The 21,115-nt window shown below is 39.2% G+C and overlaps 1 protein-coding gene across 2 annotated transcripts in view; it reads right to left on the bottom strand.

Annotated features, from left to right (window-relative positions):
• Positions 1 to 6,621: 6,621 nt before the first annotated feature.
• CDK19 (cyclin dependent kinase 19) overlaps positions 6,622 to 21,115 on the bottom strand; it is a gene marked incomplete at both ends in the record, with an annotated part of 114,040 nt that continues 99,546 nt past the window's right edge. For both annotated transcript variants that reach the window (XM_079532965.1, XM_079532966.1), the window contains 7 exons: positions 6,622 to 6,753; positions 10,244 to 10,510; positions 14,791 to 14,869; positions 16,324 to 16,421; positions 18,669 to 18,741; positions 19,709 to 19,778; positions 19,985 to 20,128. In XM_079532965.1, the coding sequence (XP_079389091.1) occupies positions 6,622 to 6,753; positions 10,244 to 10,510; positions 14,791 to 14,869; positions 16,324 to 16,421; positions 18,669 to 18,741; positions 19,709 to 19,778; positions 19,985 to 20,128 (863 nt within the window). The remainder of the gene's footprint in view (positions 6,754 to 10,243; positions 10,511 to 14,790; positions 14,870 to 16,323; positions 16,422 to 18,668; positions 18,742 to 19,708; positions 19,779 to 19,984; positions 20,129 to 21,115) is intronic.

Raw genomic sequence — 21,115 nt, 5'->3', positions numbered from 1 at the left:
CTTTGTTTCTACTACAATAACAAAATAAATCAATCTTAAGGACGTGAAGCTCTCTGAAATGTAAAAGAACAGTACCTACCTGCTAAAAACATTGCAGGTAATTAACATTGTAATTTGTTGGCTATTGGAATGGTGCTTGCTGGAGTTCCAAGTCTAGCCAGATCAAACTGATAATACTTGGCACCAATATGATGTCTTCTGTGTTCAAACAGCACATGAAATCAGCTCTCATGCTATTACCGCATGTTGCCCAGCAGTAAAAAGCACAGTATTCAAGTGGCTGTTATTTGCAATAGAATGCCTCCAAGCACCAGGCATGAAACGACTGTATTAGGACCAATGGGCCATTCCTGTCTCAGGGAGCTCACAATGGGCGTGTGGAAGGTGATGGATGGGTGAGACTGCATCCACTGCGACTGTATCCATTAACACAACAGGTACAACTCAGGATATCCATTGCTTTAAGTATTAAACTTCCATAGGTATGAAATTAAAAGTGTTTCAACAAGAGATGCAGGTGACACCTAGGAGGGAATTCTGCAAAAATTTATGCAACAGGAACAAGGGGCAACTGGAAGCAGCATAAAAATGCTTATTTGGAAATCTAGAATGAGGGTCATAGAAGTTGATCTGATGAGATGATCAGACCAGGATATAACTTCATTTGAGTAAGAGGGTTGGGCATGGGTTCACATCAGGCTTTGGCAGTGATGTGAAAGTAAAGAGAGCAGTTTCACATCCAATGGAACAAAGATGACAAAGCCAGAACAGTAATGCAGAGCAGGAAGCAACAAGTCAAAGCAAGAGCCTAATGAACAGTATACTGCACAACTTCCTAGACACTGTGAAATATAAGTTGTCTAGCTGGCAGAGACAGAAAAGAGATGATACTAATTAAGATCAATGTGAGCCTGAATTAGACTCTAGATTGCACGACCAGGCAAGAAAATCAGTCAGGGGTGCTGCAGAATGTAGACTGGGATAAAGCCAGCACGTGAGGCTTTAAGGACATCCATACTGAGGATCACTGAAATGCTGAAGGGACTGGGGCACCTCTGCTGTGAGGAGAGGCTGAGAGAGCTGGGCCTGCTCAGCCTGAAGAAGTGGAGGCTGAGGGGGACCTCACCAATTTTTACAAATTGATTACAAAACCTGAAGGGAGGGTGCAAAGAAGATGGCTCTTTTCAGCAGTGCCAAGTGCCAGGGTAAGGGGCAGTGGAACTGGAACACAAGAGGTTCTGTCTGAGCACCAGGCAGCACTGCTGTGCACTGTAAGTGATGGAGCACTGACACAGGCTGCCCAGAGGCTGAAGGCTCCTTTTTAGAAATTTTCAGAAACTGCCTGAATGTGGGCCTGGACACCCTGCTGGAGGTGTCCCTGCTGGAGCAGGGTTGGAGCAGATGGACCCAGAGGTCCCAGCCAACCTCTAATCACTGTCATTCTGTGAAGCAATTGACTAGGCATTAACAGAAAAACAGACAGGAAAGCAAACTATGAGGGGTATAGAGCTGGTGATGCCCGGTTGTACTGAGGCTGAAGTAACATGTGTTCATACGCAAGGTGCCTGAGGTGGATGCATTTTGTTCTGGCCATGAAACAGACTTGAGAGCAGTACTGTACCCAAGTTGCAGATAAAACTACAGTTAAAGACATTTGCTGTTCAGCTCATCTTTTAGCATTACATAGGAAGCCTTTTCATAATCCCGCATCCTATAAGTGATGGCCTTGATTCTTTAAAATGCTTTTAGATCTTTCTAGGTGAAAGGCATTGCAAGTACAAATCATTCAGAACTCCTCTGCTAGTATTTTCTTTGTGTGAAAGGCTAATCCTAATCTCACTTTCATCTGAAAGGCATATAGGGAACTGAAGTCTCTTTCTTAACATCAACTGTAGAGCAAGGAGACCCCAACCATTCTTAGCCACGTAACCGTTATGGAGAAAATAGGTGGAACTTCCACTGTCCGTGAAACAACAACTGTTTGGAATGGAAATACACAGAGTAGCAAAGCACACAGAAAGCCACTTTGAAAAATACCAACGTGCTCCAGCTTGCGCTCTTTATGTTGTCAACTGAAATACTTGAAATCCCCCAACGTCCAGTGGAAGGAAGAAATAAGACGACAAAGATTTAGCTTTGGAATGCAGTAAAATAGATTTCCTTTTCATTCTTTACTTTTTGTTTAATTCCCAGAAAACTGATCTGTAGGATTGTCTCACTAACAACAACAAATCTCAACAAGTGCCATCAGTGTGGCATAATAGAATACTTTTCAACAGAGGTCAAAACCTAAAAGAACTATTCCATCTATTCCGTTTTCCATAAGGCTTTATTCTATTTTGATAGACACGTACCCATGAATATCCTCGTGGACATTTTGAAAGCTATAATTTCAACTCTTGAGGTTTTGCAAGCTTTGTTTTTTGTGGTGTACGCTATCATAAACATCCTGAATGTAATTACAAGTGCAATTTTGTGGGCTGTATTTTCCCTGTTTGTAGCCGAAAGCCAATGTTTACAAAAACTTTTCAGCACTCTTATTTGATTTCAACTTTTTATTATTATTACAAATGTATATTATTTTATTAAAAAAATTCACACTGAAGCAAAGTCAATTTCATTTCATTACAACCAAGAATATAAAATGAATGCAAGGGACTCATAGTTTAGTTTTAACAGTCATTTCAAGAGTGACATCAGGACAACTTAAAAGCAGTAAACTCTTAACTCTAGAATGAGAAAAGTATTCCATTTTGTGGTTTCGTGAGCCCATCGGCATGGGCACTGCTGGACGTGGCCACCACTGATGGAAAGCGGCAAAGTTTTGTGGCAGCATGGGGCGCATACGCAATAATTCCTAATGAAAGCTACAAAAATGAAAGATGCGTGCATGAAATCATTAGAAAAAAGTAACTGAGTAGAGACAGGCACACTTCCACAAATAGTAAACATGGGAAAATACAACTAGAACGATTTGAAAAGTATACTACCTTACGTATATAAAAAGTTCTTTAAATTGCTGTTAAAAAGGACACGTTCTGTCCACATTTTGTGTAATACTTTTTAGTGTCTACACAAGACAAATTTTTAAAAAAAATTAAATAGTATTAATTTACTACTAAATATTTAGGAGATAACAGTGCATTAAGGACTTTTTTTTTCATATAGTAATACACATCGCTCCTGTCTGGCGACATTTTTAGAAGATTACGTATGGCCTTATGTACAATACATTTATTTAACCCTAAAACAATTCTTTGCTTAATGGTGTTAAAGTACCATTCCTGAAGATTATGAAGAGGAACTAAGCTTATTATGTTTATATAAAATATTATACAATTTGAACACTTCTAGCTTCCCACCACCCCTCCCGCTCAGGATGCTCTTCCCTCCCCCTCCCCAGATACAGTGTCACAGATACAGTGCAGGACTTGCAGCTCTCCCTACATCTCTCCTTCGTTGTGCAGTCTGTGCTACATGAACTTCACCCACGTGTACCAAGCTGCTATTCCATTCCCAACACAGCCACTGCCTCTGAGCCCGCAATGGGAAAAGCTGTGCTCAGCAGCCCACTCTGCCGCCGTGCACGCAGGAAGGAGCCAACATCTCTGCTGGCGTCCCTCGCCTCCGTGGGTACCAACACGCAACACTTTGGTGAGGGAACAGAGCTCATGGGCAAAGACAAAGCTGGGAAGTACTAACCAAACTGCACGAGCAAAAACTAATAAAAAATAACATGGCCCTGGCTTCCCATGACACACTACACAGTTCACTTCTTCAAACCTCATGAAATTACCCCTGAAAAGCAAGGCTTCTTTCACTATGACTGCCAGCCACCCCAAAAACACACTGCAAACTCACAAGAAAAGGCAAATTAGTTCCCAAACAGAAGACAAAGAAACCAGCAAAGCATGCACAGCACACATTTTCCAGCAGACACCTGTGCTTGTGCTCAACTCTCCATTCAGTTGTTACTTTGAAGGCGATGGAAGAGGTCAGCTCAGCTCTTTGCTTCTGCACAAAAACTGGAGGGGACTGGGGTATGGACCATCTGCCTGGGCCAACAAACACACATACCAGTTCGGTTTGGGCAAAGGGCATGGCAGCTGCTCTAGAAGCTGGAAGCACACTCAACCAAAGGACCTAACACTGCTGTGAAGTTTCACACTCTACACAGTTTAATCTACACCACGATTTTGCCTTGCTGGCACAAGAGCCCAGCATAACCCTACAGAAACAAAACACATCTCCCCGCTACTATGTGATCTGCTATAGGTCACAGCAGGGGAAATAAATGTTGGGTGATTGTAATGGAAGAGAGAAAAGGATATGGGCAGAACTGAAGGCTTAAATTGGGAGGAGACAACAATTACTCTTCCACTGGTTAATTTCCAGAAATGCGTAATTCAAGTCACAAATACATATTAAAAAATGATACTTTACAGCATTGGCCAAATATCTATCAGCTCAAGGTCCTTCATGCTAACATCAGTAAGAGGCAGGATGTTTCTCTTATGGAAAGAATGGAACCCCAGGTTCATTGAAATAAAATACTTAAGATCGGTCCTCTCAAACAGGTTACTGGGGCAGGTATACACGCGTAGCACTTCAAGGTCTACACACTGAAAGTATCTCTTGGGAGATTATTTTTCCCTGAAAACAACTGCATTTTTTTTCCTTCCAAATTGGTTCATTTCATTTCCACCACCTTCTTACCCATCTGATGACAAAAGCAGACTTTATTCTCTTTTCCAGAGAATCTGGGTGTTGTCAAAGTCACATGATGGGGACATGGCCAAACAAGCCAACTGCTCGCTAAAGGCATGAAAACAACACATTTTTGAGGGAGAAGGGGACAATAAAGTTGACTGGGTCAACTTTAATAACCCAATAAAATCAAATTCCTGTCTAGCTGTGCTAAAAAGCATTTTCCTCAGAGCAAACAGACCCACATGTCTTCCTAGGTATGAGCACAACTTCAATGTGAATGCGTGCAGGTAAGTACTGCAATATTTACAGAAGAGAACAGTATAAGTGGTTGTAACACCGACTATTCACATATAAACTCCTCTGATTACACCTTCTTTGGACACCAACTTTAGAAGCTCGCTGATGTTGCATCGTCGGCAGCTTTCGAACAGCATTAACGGTTTTTCCAGGTTTTCTGCAACAAGACCTCCTTATTTCTGATGGCTGAAGGAAAAATGAAGCTGTCCCAAATTATATGTTGCTTCTCTCCGAATAACTGTGGTTGCTGAAGTTGGACAATGATTCTCTGATCACGCTTCTGAAAGCTGCTTATTTACTGGGGATTTTCTGCCAGCTACCCATCCACTTACAGTCCTTAGGCACAATCAAAACATGTTTGCTCTAGGGAAAAAGAAACATTTCAGTGCAATCAAGCGCATCTGGTGTAACTAATCTGGGTTAATCACAGCAATGTGAGGGACATAGAATATGCATCACCGACATGAAAAAGGAAGAATTTTCAACATGCTTTTCAAACTGCACAATAATTTCTCTTAATTATCAATCTAACAAAAATTGACTAAATGTATTCGCTTTTATAAGTCTCAGTATTTCTGTCATACTCAGGAATGTGAAAGAGAAGCTACATTTATAGAACTCTCACATACATTAATCAGCTGCTTAACAGAAAAACAAGCCATCATCCACATTCCTCCTGAAACTTGAGGGCAGTAAAAACGTTTTCTCAACTATTTTGGTGTCCAGCCTGGGAAGACATTCCATTTTTCTGTTCCAACAAATCCTGAAAGCATCTCCTTTTTATGTGACAGTCATTGTTCCATTTAAAACAACACTTAATTTAAAACTAGTCAGAGCACGATCACTGTGATTTCAAGAATTCAATGTGAATGAGTTAAATAATATCAGCAATCTTCTGTCTGGAGTTCAGTCCAGTAGCATGAAGCGTATTTGCTGCTGCAGAGACTTGGGTCATTTTTTTCTTTTTTCCTTTTTCTTTTTTTCTTTTTCTTTTCTTTTTCTTTTTAAGACCTCGCCTGAAAACTAGACTAATAAAAACAGAATAGTAAAATACTCTGGAACAGTAAAATTTTGCTGTTCTTGACATCCATGAGCAAAACAGTAATATCCTGTGAAAATAACATAGTGCTTTAAAAAGGTGCAATATACCTGTATAGCTAAACTGGTTTGCCTAGTATAAAACTAACTATATACAAGCTTGAAAGCCTGGGAGTTCAAGATTTTAAAACTTTAAAATCCCATCAAAGAGATTGAAAAGACAGATTTATGGCAATCACTACAGCATAAAGGAAGGTGCACCAGGAATCCTTCAAAATTCCAAAGGTTAAAGAAGTTAAGTGCTGGGTTCAGATCAGAAGGGTTCATTAGAGTAACCACAATAGAGCACATGCAAGGGCAGGGAGGAAGGAAAACTTCACAAAAATCTCCTTTATGGCAATAAAGGGGCAGGAAAAAAAAAAAGTCTTTAGTAAGTAAAGTTTTCCTTTTGCAATTGAGAATTTCAGTTCTGCATCATAGTTCGTATTTTTGGTTCTTCTCATCATCACAAACTTCATATTGCTGGAGACTTGTGGCTTTTAGTCCATTCCTTTTGAGTGCAGTCTGTTAAGCCTCTCAGTACCTGTGAGACTGGTGAGATTGGTGATACTGAGAGCTCTGCTGAGATGATGTGGAATAGCCCATTGTACTCTGGGACTGAGAAGATCCCTGAATGTTGCTTTGGTAACTCAGGCGTGAGCTGGAGTGCTGGAGAAAAAAGAGAATGGGATCAGGGAAATGAAAAACAGCCTGTTAGGACTGTGCAGCACAGGAAACTTTCAAGCTCTCTGAAGCTCATTAAAATCTGGCTGTTGGAGAAACTAACTGAAAGGTATTACTGTTTTAAGTCCCATAAACAGGTAATCAATCTGATCTGTAATCAGCCTTAACGCAGCCCAGAAAATACACCATGTCATCGGCGGACATTTAAAAGTACATCATGTGCACATCAATTATTTGAAGTACAAATACACAATGAACATGTCCAGTAAGACAGGACCTTTGTCCAGGAAAATGATAACATAAAATATTATAATTTTAGGTGAGTCTTTCAACCTGTTGCCTTAATTACTGGAAAACAGCTGCTTAATGATGGGCATGTGTGTGTTCAAATTTATATGTCTGTGCTAAATGTTTTTTTCCTCCATTGTTTGAGATGTTAGCTAAGAGGACCTCAATTTCAGCAACCCAGGTTCATGGATAATTTGTGACCTCCAGAATGTTTAATTTGTTTATTACGTTTAATGTTTAAATGTTTAATTTAATGTTTAATGCTTATTATCGTGCTATTCCCTGTCAAGAATTAATAACGAGCTGCAAAATCACTTTGTGCAAAAGGTACGGCTTAATGGATGGGAGACTCTCTAGCAAGGTAAAACCTACAATCCAATCCACAAAAAATGAATCTACAAAACAAAATGGTACATCTACTCACAGCAAGCCATTTGTTTTCAGCCAAGTTAAGTGCATGCTCAGGCATCTTTCAGTAAAGATTTCTTTCACTGTGTACAGCTTGGTTCTACCTGCCTATGCCTTACAGTTATCAGAAAGACTGTGTCAAACAATGATCATCCAGAAAGAGTATTAAAATCCTACATTCTGACTAAATATCAAGATCAGGAGCTATTTATGGAAAATATCTGGAAAATGTAAGTTCTGAAAGGAAAGCCCACAGATCAAGTGGGTCTGTAAGAATACAACATTCTTCACAGACCAACCATCTGCTCGGCGCAGGTAAGAGACAAGTCAGTGGTCTCATCTAACCATCAGATCCCAACCAGGAGTGCTATGAAAATGTCTTGACAGCTTTCCAGCCAGATGAAGAAGAGCAAGAACCCAAAGTTCAGGCACTGTGAAAACATTTCTGCCCTTTCTTTTCCTATACATAGCTTTATCTTTAATTTCACATAAACTTGAAAACATACTAAAACCTAAAAATACTGCATTATTTTTTCCATGTTCTGTTTAAAGATAGAAAACTGAAGGTTGATTTCAAGGTGAAGATTAGTGATATTAGAGAGAGATAACTGTCCATCTTCTAGACCACTGTATCTCAATATAATATCAATATAATCAATATCAGCTTCACTTGTTCACAAGGGGCAGCTGGGGAGAGGACAGTGCAGCACGCCAGCTTTGAAAGAGATATCTCTCAGTGGCACGTACACCATCAGTAACCAGGCTGTATTTGGTCTGTGTAATTAGAATGTTTACCAAGTGTCTGAAACATATAATTTGGCACAAAATTTTGCAACTTTTAACAGGAAAAAAAAGAAGAATTATGATAAATACTGTGATCATATAGGAACCGGTTCTGGATGAAAATGCCACGTTATCATGTTAAGCAAAAAACCTGAGGTCATATAAGCAATGTTCAGTAAAAATTAAGAGAGAATTCCCATTGTCATTTGTAAAAGTAACACATATTGATATTGCTATCGACAAATCACAAAAAAAATTCAACAGAGACATTAGGTAACCAGCTAAATGAAATCCAAAGCAAAGCAATTCTTCCTCCTACTTTTGAGTTGGAATATAATGGAGTAAAACTGATGCATAGGACTACAGAACACCTGCTCACGCTTATTTTTATTCTGCAGAAGAGACTTTTTAAAAAAATTTATTTATTTATTTATTTTAGAACTAAGTCAGACTTGGACAAATTGCAGACATTCCTCTCTGGAACAGAAGACTGTCAGCTAGAATTTAAGGGCAGACAGCCAAATCCAAATTTAAAAATGGATAATCAGATCAGACAGTTTAGCAAGTGATGTAAAGGCAGCATACAGATCATTATTTTGCTGCCTGTGCAGTTAAATTCTAGAAGGAAAGGGTCATGGGAGGTTAAAAAAAAAAAAGAATTTAGCCGTCTCAAAAAATATTAGATTTAGACTGCTAAAAACTTGTAAGGTGAAATCTTGCCAACAGTTTGGAGAGCTGTGTAAGGATTCTGTAATGGACATCATCAAATGCAGCATATCAGCTCTCAAAATACAGATCAAAACAGGCCAGCCATAAATACTATTAGTCAGACAGCTGTAGTGATCAGTCCAGACTTTGAGCCTGCCTGGAACTTTTCAAAAAGGAAACCTTGTTGTCTTTACCCTTGCATTGCCCTCAGTATCTGTGTGATCATTTGTAATTAAAAGAGTAAAACAGAAATAGGAGAAAAATGTCTGACACTGAGAAATCAATTGCATGTGGAGGAGGTATGGGTGGAGAAGCCAAAGCAATTCCAGAGCTTCTTTGTTTTGTATTAAAGCTGTTTATTTTATGCTTAAAATAGCCTGAACATGTTTCCTAAAGGTGGTATACTCTTGAAGGTTGGTAGCAAACAGAATCCCTAACATGCTTTAAAACACACTTTTACTAGCTACCTTGCTGTTAATCTGCTTTTGACTCATTTTTCACAAATACTGAAGAAGCTGGTTGAATCAACTCTTTGGACATTTAGTGTCACTTTTTCAGAGGAAAGCATCATAATTCTATGAGAGAGAGAGACAAACATGCAAGTCCCAAAACAATTCGGTGATACTTCTTTTACGTATGAATGCTGCTGAAGTGAAAAACATGAAATCTATTCAACTCCGGCCACAACACATTACGCATGCTCACGCCCTGCTTCAGCACGATTCATACCAATGAACCAAAACTTGTGCTAACATGCATTTTCTCTTTAACTTTAGAAGTAAATTTAGTAAGATATTGGAAATATTGGAACAAACTACAGAATCGTTCCATATGTGAGATGATATCAGGTAAAACAAAGCAGAAACCAAAGGGAAAAGCCTGGCTCTAATTTTGACTTGCTTCCCAGGATCTGCCTCTCACACAGGATTTAACCTTGCCAGGAGCCAAGTATTTTGAATGCGATATGATGCAGCATTTACATTCATGAAATAGTTGCAGTGGCTTCGCTAAGATTATTCTCACATAAAGCTATGCACATACTTAAGTGCTCTCCTGGGGTGGTTGAGCCCTCAACACTTAATGGGGTGCAGCAGATATAACTTGTTTTGTATCGGAAATTACTAACCATAGCGCAAAACCTTTTTACTGCCCTAACGTATCAGAGCATACCTGCTACGGCTACAAGGAAAACTCGTTACAACATGATTTTTTTTTTATTGCAGCGGGGAAGAGAGAAAACGACATTTTGCCTCCACGCAATCAGAAGCAGCAAAAATTCAAGAGGTACCTGATAATCTGAAGGCATGACAGGCCCGCCTGAGTTAGCGCCTGAAGGCCCTATGCGTGGTTTCTTGTTTGGAGGCACCTGGTTGAGGCTGGAGTCCTGGCTGTGCTGGAGTCCTGCACCCGCACCCCCTCCGCCCGCACCCGTGCCCCCAGCCGTCCCATTGGTTTGGGTGCTGTTCTGCTGCTGTTGCTGCGGTTGCTGCGGCGCGGCCTGCGGCTGCTGCTGAGGTGCTGTTTGCTGCTGATGTTGGTTCTGCTGCTGCTGATTCTAAAGGAAGAAAGAAGTGACACGACACCATCATTTGCTCCGTACTCGTTTGTGATCCTGAGGGAGTCACTAAGCCTGGTGCCACCATGCTGCTGGAAAGGCAGCATGCCCTCGTGTTTGCCAGGAAAGCACGGCAAGGTCAGGTAATGCATAAGATGCGCTCCTATGGGCCTCAATTGGGGTATGTCATTTGTGGTTCACTTCTTTCTGTTGTGGTTTTGTGTTGTTTTTTTTGTGTTTTTTTGTTTTTTTTAACAAAGCAGGCGAGGCTAAAGCTGGCATGACAGCCTAGTGATTGCTGCAGCTAGGCAAGCACTTAGGCCAGAGTAACAGGGAGCAGGATGGAAGGAGCAATTTATAAACACCTAATGAGCAGAATCAAAGCACCCCGAATTTTACTAGTTCTCAGTGGCATATGTGGTGAACCACAGTATATTTTCGTAAGAGCTTCAACAGCCCCATTCACTTAGAACCAAAACCACTTTTCCAACTTCCACAGACGATGCACTGCGATAATCCAAAGGAGGCTGGCAATGTTACCATCAGAAAGGCAAGCAAACGAAGACCAGAAACATTACATCATTTCTTCCAGGTGCAAGGAAATTCTTTGGCAGAACCAAAAGCAGGTTCCATTACCCTTTTTCTCTCTTTCTCTTAAAAGCACCTTGGAAAGAGTGGTACACTGGGAACACAGTCCAGCATGGTGCCTAACTACAGGGTCTGAAAATCTTACAGAAACAGCAGAAAGCAAAAAACGAGCAAGAGCTGAAGATAGAAGAGAAGGACAAAGATGAGATAGGAATCTGGCACGAGAAAGAAAAGAATAGCAAAGGAAGAGAAGTCAGGCAATTAATACAATACCATGGTCTAAGAGGAAGAGAAACAGAAAAGTGTCACCAAAGGGAGGAAAAAAAAGTTAAGGAGAACACAGGAGCAAAAGAGTAAAATACACAACTCTTCTGGTTCCAGAAGCTATTGATTGGAAAGAGTATTATGGTCTAGAGAGGTCAGAAAAGTAGCAAAATTGGAACTCTTCCCTCCATGCTTAGTCACTGACAAGGAAAGACAAACTGTGTTCGCTTTTGAGCACTACAGAAGACTCCTCTAAGAAAGGAAGCAAGTAAGAGAGCTGCAAAGAAAAGCAACTTTGCTCCTAACGTCAGGTATGCATCCTGTTCATCATAGAAAGCTCTGCAATTTTTATGTCTTGAATTAATCCCTACAGTTAAGTCACACTCCCCCAAACAATCATAGTGTACCACATGGGAGTGTGGAACATTTCAGGATAGTTTTTTTTTCCCTGTGATATCTGCTTATGTCATTCTCAAAGTTTTGGTATGGCAACCTTTAATACAAGCTCATGTTATCAGTTAATCACAAATTATGACAACCAATTGCCACTAGCACTGAATTGTTGATGCTCTCAGTCATGGCAAGTCATCTTAGTTATCTCAGAAAAATGACATGAAAATCTGTATCTGTGTCACTTCTCGCTACAGTTTCCCAATCACACAGAATCACAGAATCACCCAGGTTGGAAGGGACCTCAAGGATCATGTAGTTCCAACCCCCCTGCCTAGCAGGGCCACCAAACATACACATTTAGATCAGGTTGCCCAGGACCCCCTCCAACCTGGCCTTGAACACGTCCAAGGACGGGGCATCCACAACCTCCCTGGGCAGCCCGTTCCAGGGCCTAACCACTCTCCTTGTAAAGAACTTCCCCCTAACATCCAACCTAAATCTTCCCTCCTTCAACTTGGATCCATTTCCCCTAGTCCTGCTATTGTCAGCCCTTTTTTTCCCAAGATATATTCAGATCAAATTTACAATGATATATTCATATAAGATTCCAAAGAAGTTTTGCCCATCCAAAGATTTCTGGATTACATGTATTTCCATTTCACACTGAGCAAAACCAGTAATATATCCTACCACTAGTAATCCTCAAATGCCATATCAGTCAGACTCTTTTTCTAGGGAGATGCAAACTGTTAAGAGTTTAAATAAGAGTTTGAAACAGGCTTGTCATGGAATGTGTTAAGAAGTAATTTATCTTGTAATAGCCATTTGAGCTTCACGTACCAACAAATGCCAATGACTAAGGCAATATCTGTGCTAGATTCTGAGATTTGTATTTTCATATGGATGTTGGGATGTGAGTGAGGTGGTTGCTACTGTGAGAGCTGAAAAACTGCGACTGTGTAAATTATGAAGAGATATGGCAGGAACTCTTACAATTAAGGACCACCATTTGCAATTGGTTTAATGCCTGGCACTTTGGACACTCACACAAAATTTTCTTGACTATTCTGAGATTGCTCTTCCACACATCTACTACTTCTAGTGTCCTGGTAGAGACTGAAGTCTACTCTGACAGATTCTGCCTGGAGTCTAACTGCACCACCTTAGCACATGGGAACAGCTCACACCAGCAGAAATACCTGCAGATCAGTCTAGTTCACAGTGGTTCCTAAACAAAAAACTTCTCTAAACTGATTAACATATGACCACGTTTCATTATTGAGACACAAATTACCAAAATTAAATTCTGGTCCTGCCTAGAAAGAAACCAAAGAGAACTTGCCTACCAGAATGTTTTCATTTTGTTTCACAAACACTTGTTTTAGCTTTGCTGACTAACAATTAACAACTCTGAAAAAAGGAAGTTTGTGTTAAAGGTTACTCAAGTAACATGCAAGTTCCAAATAAATAAACAGAGAACTGTAGGTCTCCAAGGTACACAAATATTTATGGTTTTAAAAACAAATCAAATCATACACTATAAAAAAAATAAACAAAAACACTTTTCACTTGCATCATCATCATAGACAAAGCATGGTACAGACTCAATCCGTAGAATGTTCTTCACTTTCACATTTTCTGCACTCTGAGAACAGATTCAATGAGTAACACGTAACTTAAATTAGCTACGTGGTCTGAAAGAAGTTTCATTTGGACTGTATTATGTAAATACGTGACTGTCCCCAGCACTCTCAAAGATCACTTACACAATGGCTGTTTTGAGTATAAACATTCCATTGTTTTTTTCTTCCCAGTATTCCCATGAAAATGATATTTACTTTTAAATACATTGACTTCACAAAAGCCAGAATCATTTCATAAGCCTTGTTCTTATTTTTGAAGTTGTGAGTTGTTCTTACAACTCACAGTTGTACAAGTTCTTATTTGTGAAGTTGTGAGAATAATGCCAGTAACTACAATACAATCAAATCAGAATCATGACTTTCATTGTATTTTTGCTTAGGTCTGTTTCCTCTCTTTGAAGAACTATCTGGACAAAAAAAAAATCAGGACATTACCACTTGCTCTCAGTACAGAAGTATCTACAATATCTGTTCTGAAAACAAAATCTTCCGTCTGAAATGTATTTTTGTAGGCACACAGACTCAGCTAGTTTCTCCCATTACAAGGAAAATGCTAAAACAGAAGGTACATGTAATCAAAAGATTTCTCAAAAACTGTAATGGTACTTCTCACGCAGCCCTCAGTCAATCACATTATGTCTGTTTTCTCCACGTTTTGCTGCCTTTATGTTACAATTGGCACCTCAGTGAGCACTTACGGCAAAAACAGCAAGCTGGTTCATATGCTATAGTGGTATTGTCCTGCCCCCGCACCAAGATGGGGCAATCACTTTTGTCACGTAGCACAGCTGAACCACACACATAAAGCAAGTTAGATATGCTGCCAACACACCAAAATTTACCACACGCAAATACGTTCCTACTTGTATCTAAGGAGCTATGGGAAAGAGGGTATTCCGAGTAGATTGTCACTACAGAATAGCTCATGATCTTTATTACTCTTTTGTCTGAGGGCCCTTAAAACATGATCAGGAAACTGTGTGCAGATGGATTAAATGTTCTGATGCAATGCCAGAAGGTTGCCATTATTTACTCCAGACCCTGACAGCCACCTACTTTCAAATGGCTGGATGCATGCCAGTTACACAATGAAAATTCTATTATTTTCTTGTGATCACAACACATTTTATTTCTGCAATGCAGGATGAGGCAGGCAAGGCTCTCCTGGAATGACAGTGACTGAAAGCAGGCTGATGTCGACAGAACTGAACTAGCTCAATGCCCACAGGTCAGGGGAAACTGGTGATGATACCACCCAAGACACCCCAAAGTGATCTGATACTTTTAATCTTTTATTTTATCAGTTTAAATGTGGAAGACACATAACTCTTCCTTATTTCATACTTAGAAAGGAAAAGAAAAAAAAAGGAAAAAAGGAAAAAAAAGTTATACCTTATCCCCTTTCTCTTCAGGTTCATCTTCATTGAGGAATTCTCGTTTGGGATACGGAATCTGACAGCCAGCAAACACACTGGAACACAGCAGAAACACAACAAATATGTACATATGACATACTTTTATTTAATGCTATATTAAAGATACGAATATAACACAAATTAATTTCTGTAATTTCATGGCCATGAGCGAGCAGCACTGAGAATACTCAAGACAGCAGAAGATACCGGCAGCAAGATGCTGATCATGATGGCAAATCTCCTTGCTCTTGGCATAAGGCCCTCATTTAGAAATCATGGTATGGCTGAACAAGCTTGAATGCGAGAACGACCACTTGTTGCTTCAGATGGCAAAATACAGTGCTGTAGCAGCCAGATGTTACACAACACCTGGCTGGAGCACACATGCTCATTGAATAAAGGGCCTGATCCAAAGATAAATAATGCTTTGCGAGTCCCTACTTGACTTACAGTGGTCTGAAATATATCTGCAATCCTGACTACACAGTTATTGCTCAATTAGCTTCTCAGATCTTGTTTAGAGAAAAAAGACAGCTTCTGAATTCATGTGGCTAATAGGATTTAGAACATCCCTTCACGTTTATGGCAGATAATCCATCACAGTGTCTTACTGTCAATTGTGAGGAGCTATGGTTCCACATAGGATAGCCTCAGGTAAACACTACACAGAAAATTATTGGTAGATGCTGACCACTACCAATTTCTTAGATTTCTGTGCTAACTGCTGAAGGCATTTAAAGTAAAACAAAATCAACATGGTTTTATTACGTTATTATCTAAAGTTTCTTAACAGTGTTTTATCTAGTAGAATTCTGGTTCATCCAAACAGAAAAAATAAGAGGAAGAAAAAAAAAAACATTAGCTCAGCTAGACTACATTTGCACTCATGTGACTGTTCCCTTCTTTCTCTGTTTGTTGCCTGCTAGCTGAGGAAGCAGCAAAAACAAAGGTAGAAGTCTCCCTGCATTCAGATTTTACAGATCATAATGCTTCTGAAAACTGGGAAGAGAAATTGGCGGGTGAAGTTCTGTCACTAGCAGTTGCGTATGTGGGATCTGTGGTAGTCACTGACTTCTTTTCTCTCCTCATATTGTTATGACCCTGCACAAAAGGGCATGGGAACAGAGTGCAGATCAGAGAACTGCCCTAGGCCTAGGGGGAAGCACAATGAAACCAGGTAATGGAAAGCAGAGCTCCGTAAGGCTGCGCAAGGCAGAACAGAACAGGGAGCCAATTAATTCTCTAAATACTGCAATAATACTGGCTTTGATAGCACATTCAAAATTACAACACTTGTGTAATAGGGGGTTAATGCTCACAGCCAGTCCTGGCATCAGTAGATACAGAATCTTTAGGTCTATGTTAACAGTTTCTACTGAGCATGCCAGAACGACCACTTCTTGTGACACATGCAGACATCTGTGAATTTTAGAGCTGTCATCTCTTATCAGGGATTAGCATTTAGAAGAAAGACAACCTCCTTGAAGAGCAGAGAAGTGAGAATACATACTCTGATGTAGGCAGAGGATCCTCTTGAAAGTAAGGGTCCTGCAAAGCCTGCTCTGAGGTAATTCTCTTTGTAGGGTCCATAGTAAGAAGTTTCTGAAGCTGTAAACAGTAAAATGAGCAAAAAGTTTATCAAACTATCACTTTCCAAACTTGCAACTTACATCACTGTTGAATTATCCATGGCTTGCCCAGACAAGCCTAAACTATAATTTCCCAAGAACTAGAGCACATGTTCCCAAGAGCTACAGAACACTATGGCAGCAAACATCTCTCACATAACAAATGCTTAAGGGCAGCTTGCCCTTAAGTATTAATTGCTAAGTATTAATTGTATTAATTGGTAAGGCTGATACACTGTCCTAAAGCAACATTAAATTCAGCTATTACATGTTTATGAAGCATAATTTCTAAATAACAGTGGGGTGTTTTTTTGTGATGTATATAACTTTCATACTGTTCTATAGCACGACACAACAGGAAAAATGTGTCAGGAGAGACTGAACATTATCAGGACTACATTTCACTCAGAGTCAGAAACAATAAATCTTCACCTCTCTCACTAGCAAAATTCCACTCATTCTGTCACTCACACGGGTTCCCGTTTCACACTAATTGGTATTGAGAAAGAGGAGGAGCACACCCTTCCTTCTTTATTGAGCTCGAATTATATAGTACATATCCTGGTCTCACATAATGCCCTCCTAATTCAAGTTAGCAACAAAAATAAAATTGCACCACATATCACCCTCATCACAAAACTACTTCCAAACACGGTACTCTGTCTTCCAAATAAAAGGCTATTGTACCACAACAAAAAATCTAAAGATATCCAGAATGTTTAAAGTGATCTGCTCACTCTCTTAATAATTCCCCTCCAACCCAGATGATATAATGAGTTTCCTCATTCCAGGTGGTGCCATGCACAGCATCACTCTAAGTGAGATCCCTGTCTAACAATGATGCTACTTGTGAGCCAGTTTTCTTTGTCTGATTTTCTGTAGCTTCCACTGTTCATATGAAAGTGAAAAAAATAAGTTTGGACTCATTTTGCTTACAGGATAGCAACTGCTAATACAACATAGAAAGCCTGTGAGATTGGGTCTCATTCTTCTCAGCAACTAAACTCTGGCTGGCCTGACAGGATAGCTATAAATATAATGCTTGTAACTTTTTTCCAGGGCAGCAACAAAAGATGCACTTTCCAAGGGAGAAAACATTCTAACTTTCACATAGACATTAACATTCAATATCAGTCAGCAGCATGGCACAATATCCTGTTTTTTGGTAAAAATCACTTGCCGTGACCTGTGCAATCTTATTCAGAGCTCTGGCAGGCTCACCTATTTAAGAACAACTTCCACCTATGTGGTCAATAACTAAATCACACCTGCTCAGCCCTGATTATTAATAGGAAGAACTACCTTGGCTAAGAGAAGTAAGTCTTCTACATAATGTTTAGAAAACAGCCCTTAGATTTCAGAAAATGTCAGTTCTCACCCTCAGTGCTATATAGAGGAATATATAGGTTACCAACTATTTTTTTAGTCATCTTGCAATAACCCTGCCTAATTCTCCATGATGAAAAGTTCATTTTTTTAATATACACTTTTGCCACCTTATGGCTAATTCTGTACTCTTCAGAGATTTGATTAATATTTTCCTCTGGAAAAGTGGCCCACCCAACCTCAACCTGGTGTTCACATGAATAATTAGTGTTTCCTTCTTTGCCTTTCCATAAAAGTAGGCTTTCTGGTGGTTTTTACCTCTAGTCAGAAAGCAGAGAAATTCAGGTGCTAATTGTTACAACTGTGGTCTTTCCAATTAGAATTTTCCTCAAGATTATGCCAATCTGTGTCCAGTAAGCTAAGTTTAAGAAATTTTGATTTTCATGGAATCTCAGACTTCTTCTGTGAAAGTTTTCCTTCACACACACACACACACACACACACACACACAGAAAAAGATACTTATACTTTCCATTCCTCCTCCCTTTACCTCACACAAGTCTTTAGCTTGAGAACTCTACAGCTTTGAAACTATATGGAACCAAGGGATATGTACTACTCAGTATCCTATTTGTATAGTAGAGAAAAGTGTAAGGCTGGGTTTACAAGTTCCTTGCAGATCAAAATTAGATAGAAGCTTCAGCTCTTGAGTATGGGCAGTTTAAGCATAATCTCAGCATGAATGTATACAAAGAAAACATATATAAAAAATGGCAAGTTAGTGATAAATGGCTTTGTTTTGTCAATGTTCAGAAGAATGAGTTAGAAGAACAGATGCAGATATTAATATTAGAAACACATTTCACTCCCACCATCATAGTGATTTTCAGTTCGTACTTACCAAAAGAAAGACTTTGCTGTCAGGCTTGACTTTGTGTTTCTCCATGTATTTTATGAGGCTACTATTGGCATACCTGAAAAACATTGTTCAAAGGCATTTCTGAAATAACAGAGCATTAAGAATATGGAACTGTACCACTAATCACAAAACATCAGCCTTTAATAAGTAAACCGTAGAAAGAACTGCTATCAGAACACACATCATAGTTATCAAGCAGTTGACGCTCTAAGTATGCTTTTCACTAACAGAAGTAGTATCAACAGCATACAGATTATTTCCATAGAACATGCAACTTTTTACAGTGTATGGATAAGCTGTTGACATTGGCTTATGACAGAGAAAGTCAACCTGAAGTTTACACTCTAGTTTTCCAAAGCAACTCTGACACAGAAAGTGCACAGCAGTTTGTTATTGAGTAGGTTATTGTTTCCAGCTGTAACTGAGCAGAGAAGTTAACCATTCTGTCTCCCTCAAAAGAAAGAAAATCCTGAACTCCCTAGTCTTTGTCCTCTGCATTATAGCAGAAGACTGTGTTACCCTTGAAACCCTTTGATCTATCACCACCACTAATTTGATTTAGCCAAAGCAACTGGTAACACTTGAAGTAGGAAATTTTCAGATTCCATACAAGCTTTACATCACAACCTATTGATTGCATTTCTTTCTGACTACTGCTGTACTGTCTCCAGATTTCTGCTGGTCAGAAGGACTAAGGAGGTGCTTATCTATTCCTTCTCACACAAAATGAATTAAGTTATCTTGAACAGCTAAGTTAAAGCAACTTCATTTGTGTTTGCCATAGATTAAATGACACTTACAGTGATCCCTTCCAGAGAAATGGTCACTCATCTAATGCTATTAAGCACTTGAGAAAGAGAATATTATTCAAGCAGAACAATTAATTTAAAACAGGACAGCTGTTACAATTTTGGGACCCAAACACCCCAAATTCCCCTCCCTACAAAAAAGTTTCAGAACAATAGGATCCAGTTTCTGCCTATCTGCTTCATTCACTGCAGTGTCGCATTATCATTACTCACGTTGTTCTCCTGAAATCTTTTTGAAGAGTTGGATATTCTGGCATCTTTCTTATGTCTTCCCAGTCTTTATCTTTGGTGAGGGCAAAAAAAGGAGAAGCATTTACAATTCTGGAAGTGAATATTAAGTAATACACACTAAGAAATAACTACAGTTGTTTGACATTCTATAATGGCCAGCACTACCGTTCCATAATAGTCAGCATTTCCAAATCCATCAGACTGACAGATTCCTCGCATCCGTGCAAACAACTCAAACCTTTAATGAAAATCAGTTACCTGCAGGGAATCCCATTACACTGAAAATGCGATCCAGCTGATCGTGATGGAAAGGATTACTTGTTTTGATGTCCTCCTGACGACAGTGAAATATAGGTTCTGAAGTCAATAGCTCAGCAAATATGCAGCCAATTGCCCAAATATCTAAGAAAGAACATTCATGTAAACTTACTGTACTTCATCGCTCTGATTTTCATTTCAGTACAATTTCTCAATAATCTGTGTGATAGCAGTAAGGTAAAATATCTCACTGTACAATTATATACAATATTTTTTAAAATAATGCATTGATGTAATCATAAAAAAAGAATAAAACCTGGGAAAACGTTTTTAGTGTTTTATTTCCTCCACACAGCAAGCTTTCAAACTCTGTTTCAAGCTGTACAGCAGCAGTCCAGCACTTAATGCATTCACAGCTATGGATGAAACCTACACAATATTTGGTGAGAACATAGCTTAAAAGGGCATGAAACTGATCATCAAAACCGCAATGCTAACACCTCATTGAGCTATATATTGACCTAACAGTTGTATCACCTTTCAGAATAATTCCAACTAGGTAATGGATATACAAATATATAGTAATAAGGCTAATGATTCAGATGCTTAGAAAAAAGAGTGCAGGCTAGTTTAAACAGAGAAAAAATAGCCTAATTTTAACTGAGTAGAAGAATCACCATAGCTCTAATGATCACCACCAACATATTAAGTGTTTTGCACAAAATGAATGCTTTATTATGCATCTTAAAATGAATGTGTGAATTTGTCAGTGAGAAAAAAGTTACTAGCAGGGAAAAAAAAAAAAGATTTTTTGCATTGACAAATACAATGTAACTGGGGTATAACAGCAAAAAAAATATGTTGAGATTGCTGGAATAATGAATGCAGATTGCCAATTACGAGAGTTTTACCTGATAACTGAGGTTAAACTAGATGGTCCTGGGAAAACTTTTGGATTTTATTAAATTGAAGAGCATAAATATAGAAAACAGTTTATGCTTAGTTCAAAAACCTAGCAGGTAGCTTAAGCGAAGACTTATTTAGTAGATTCAAAATGAAAAGAACACCAAAAGCCTCTTGGCTTTGTTACTTGCATGCAACTATTATGAGACCCAAAAATCCCACCTCCTG

The sequence above is a fragment of the Tetrao urogallus genome, assembly GCF_951394365.1.
Source record: "Tetrao urogallus genome assembly, chromosome: 2".
NCBI classification, from domain to species: domain Eukaryota; kingdom Metazoa; phylum Chordata; class Aves; order Galliformes; family Phasianidae; genus Tetrao; species Tetrao urogallus.
This window is presented reverse-complemented; position numbering and strand designations above follow the sequence as displayed.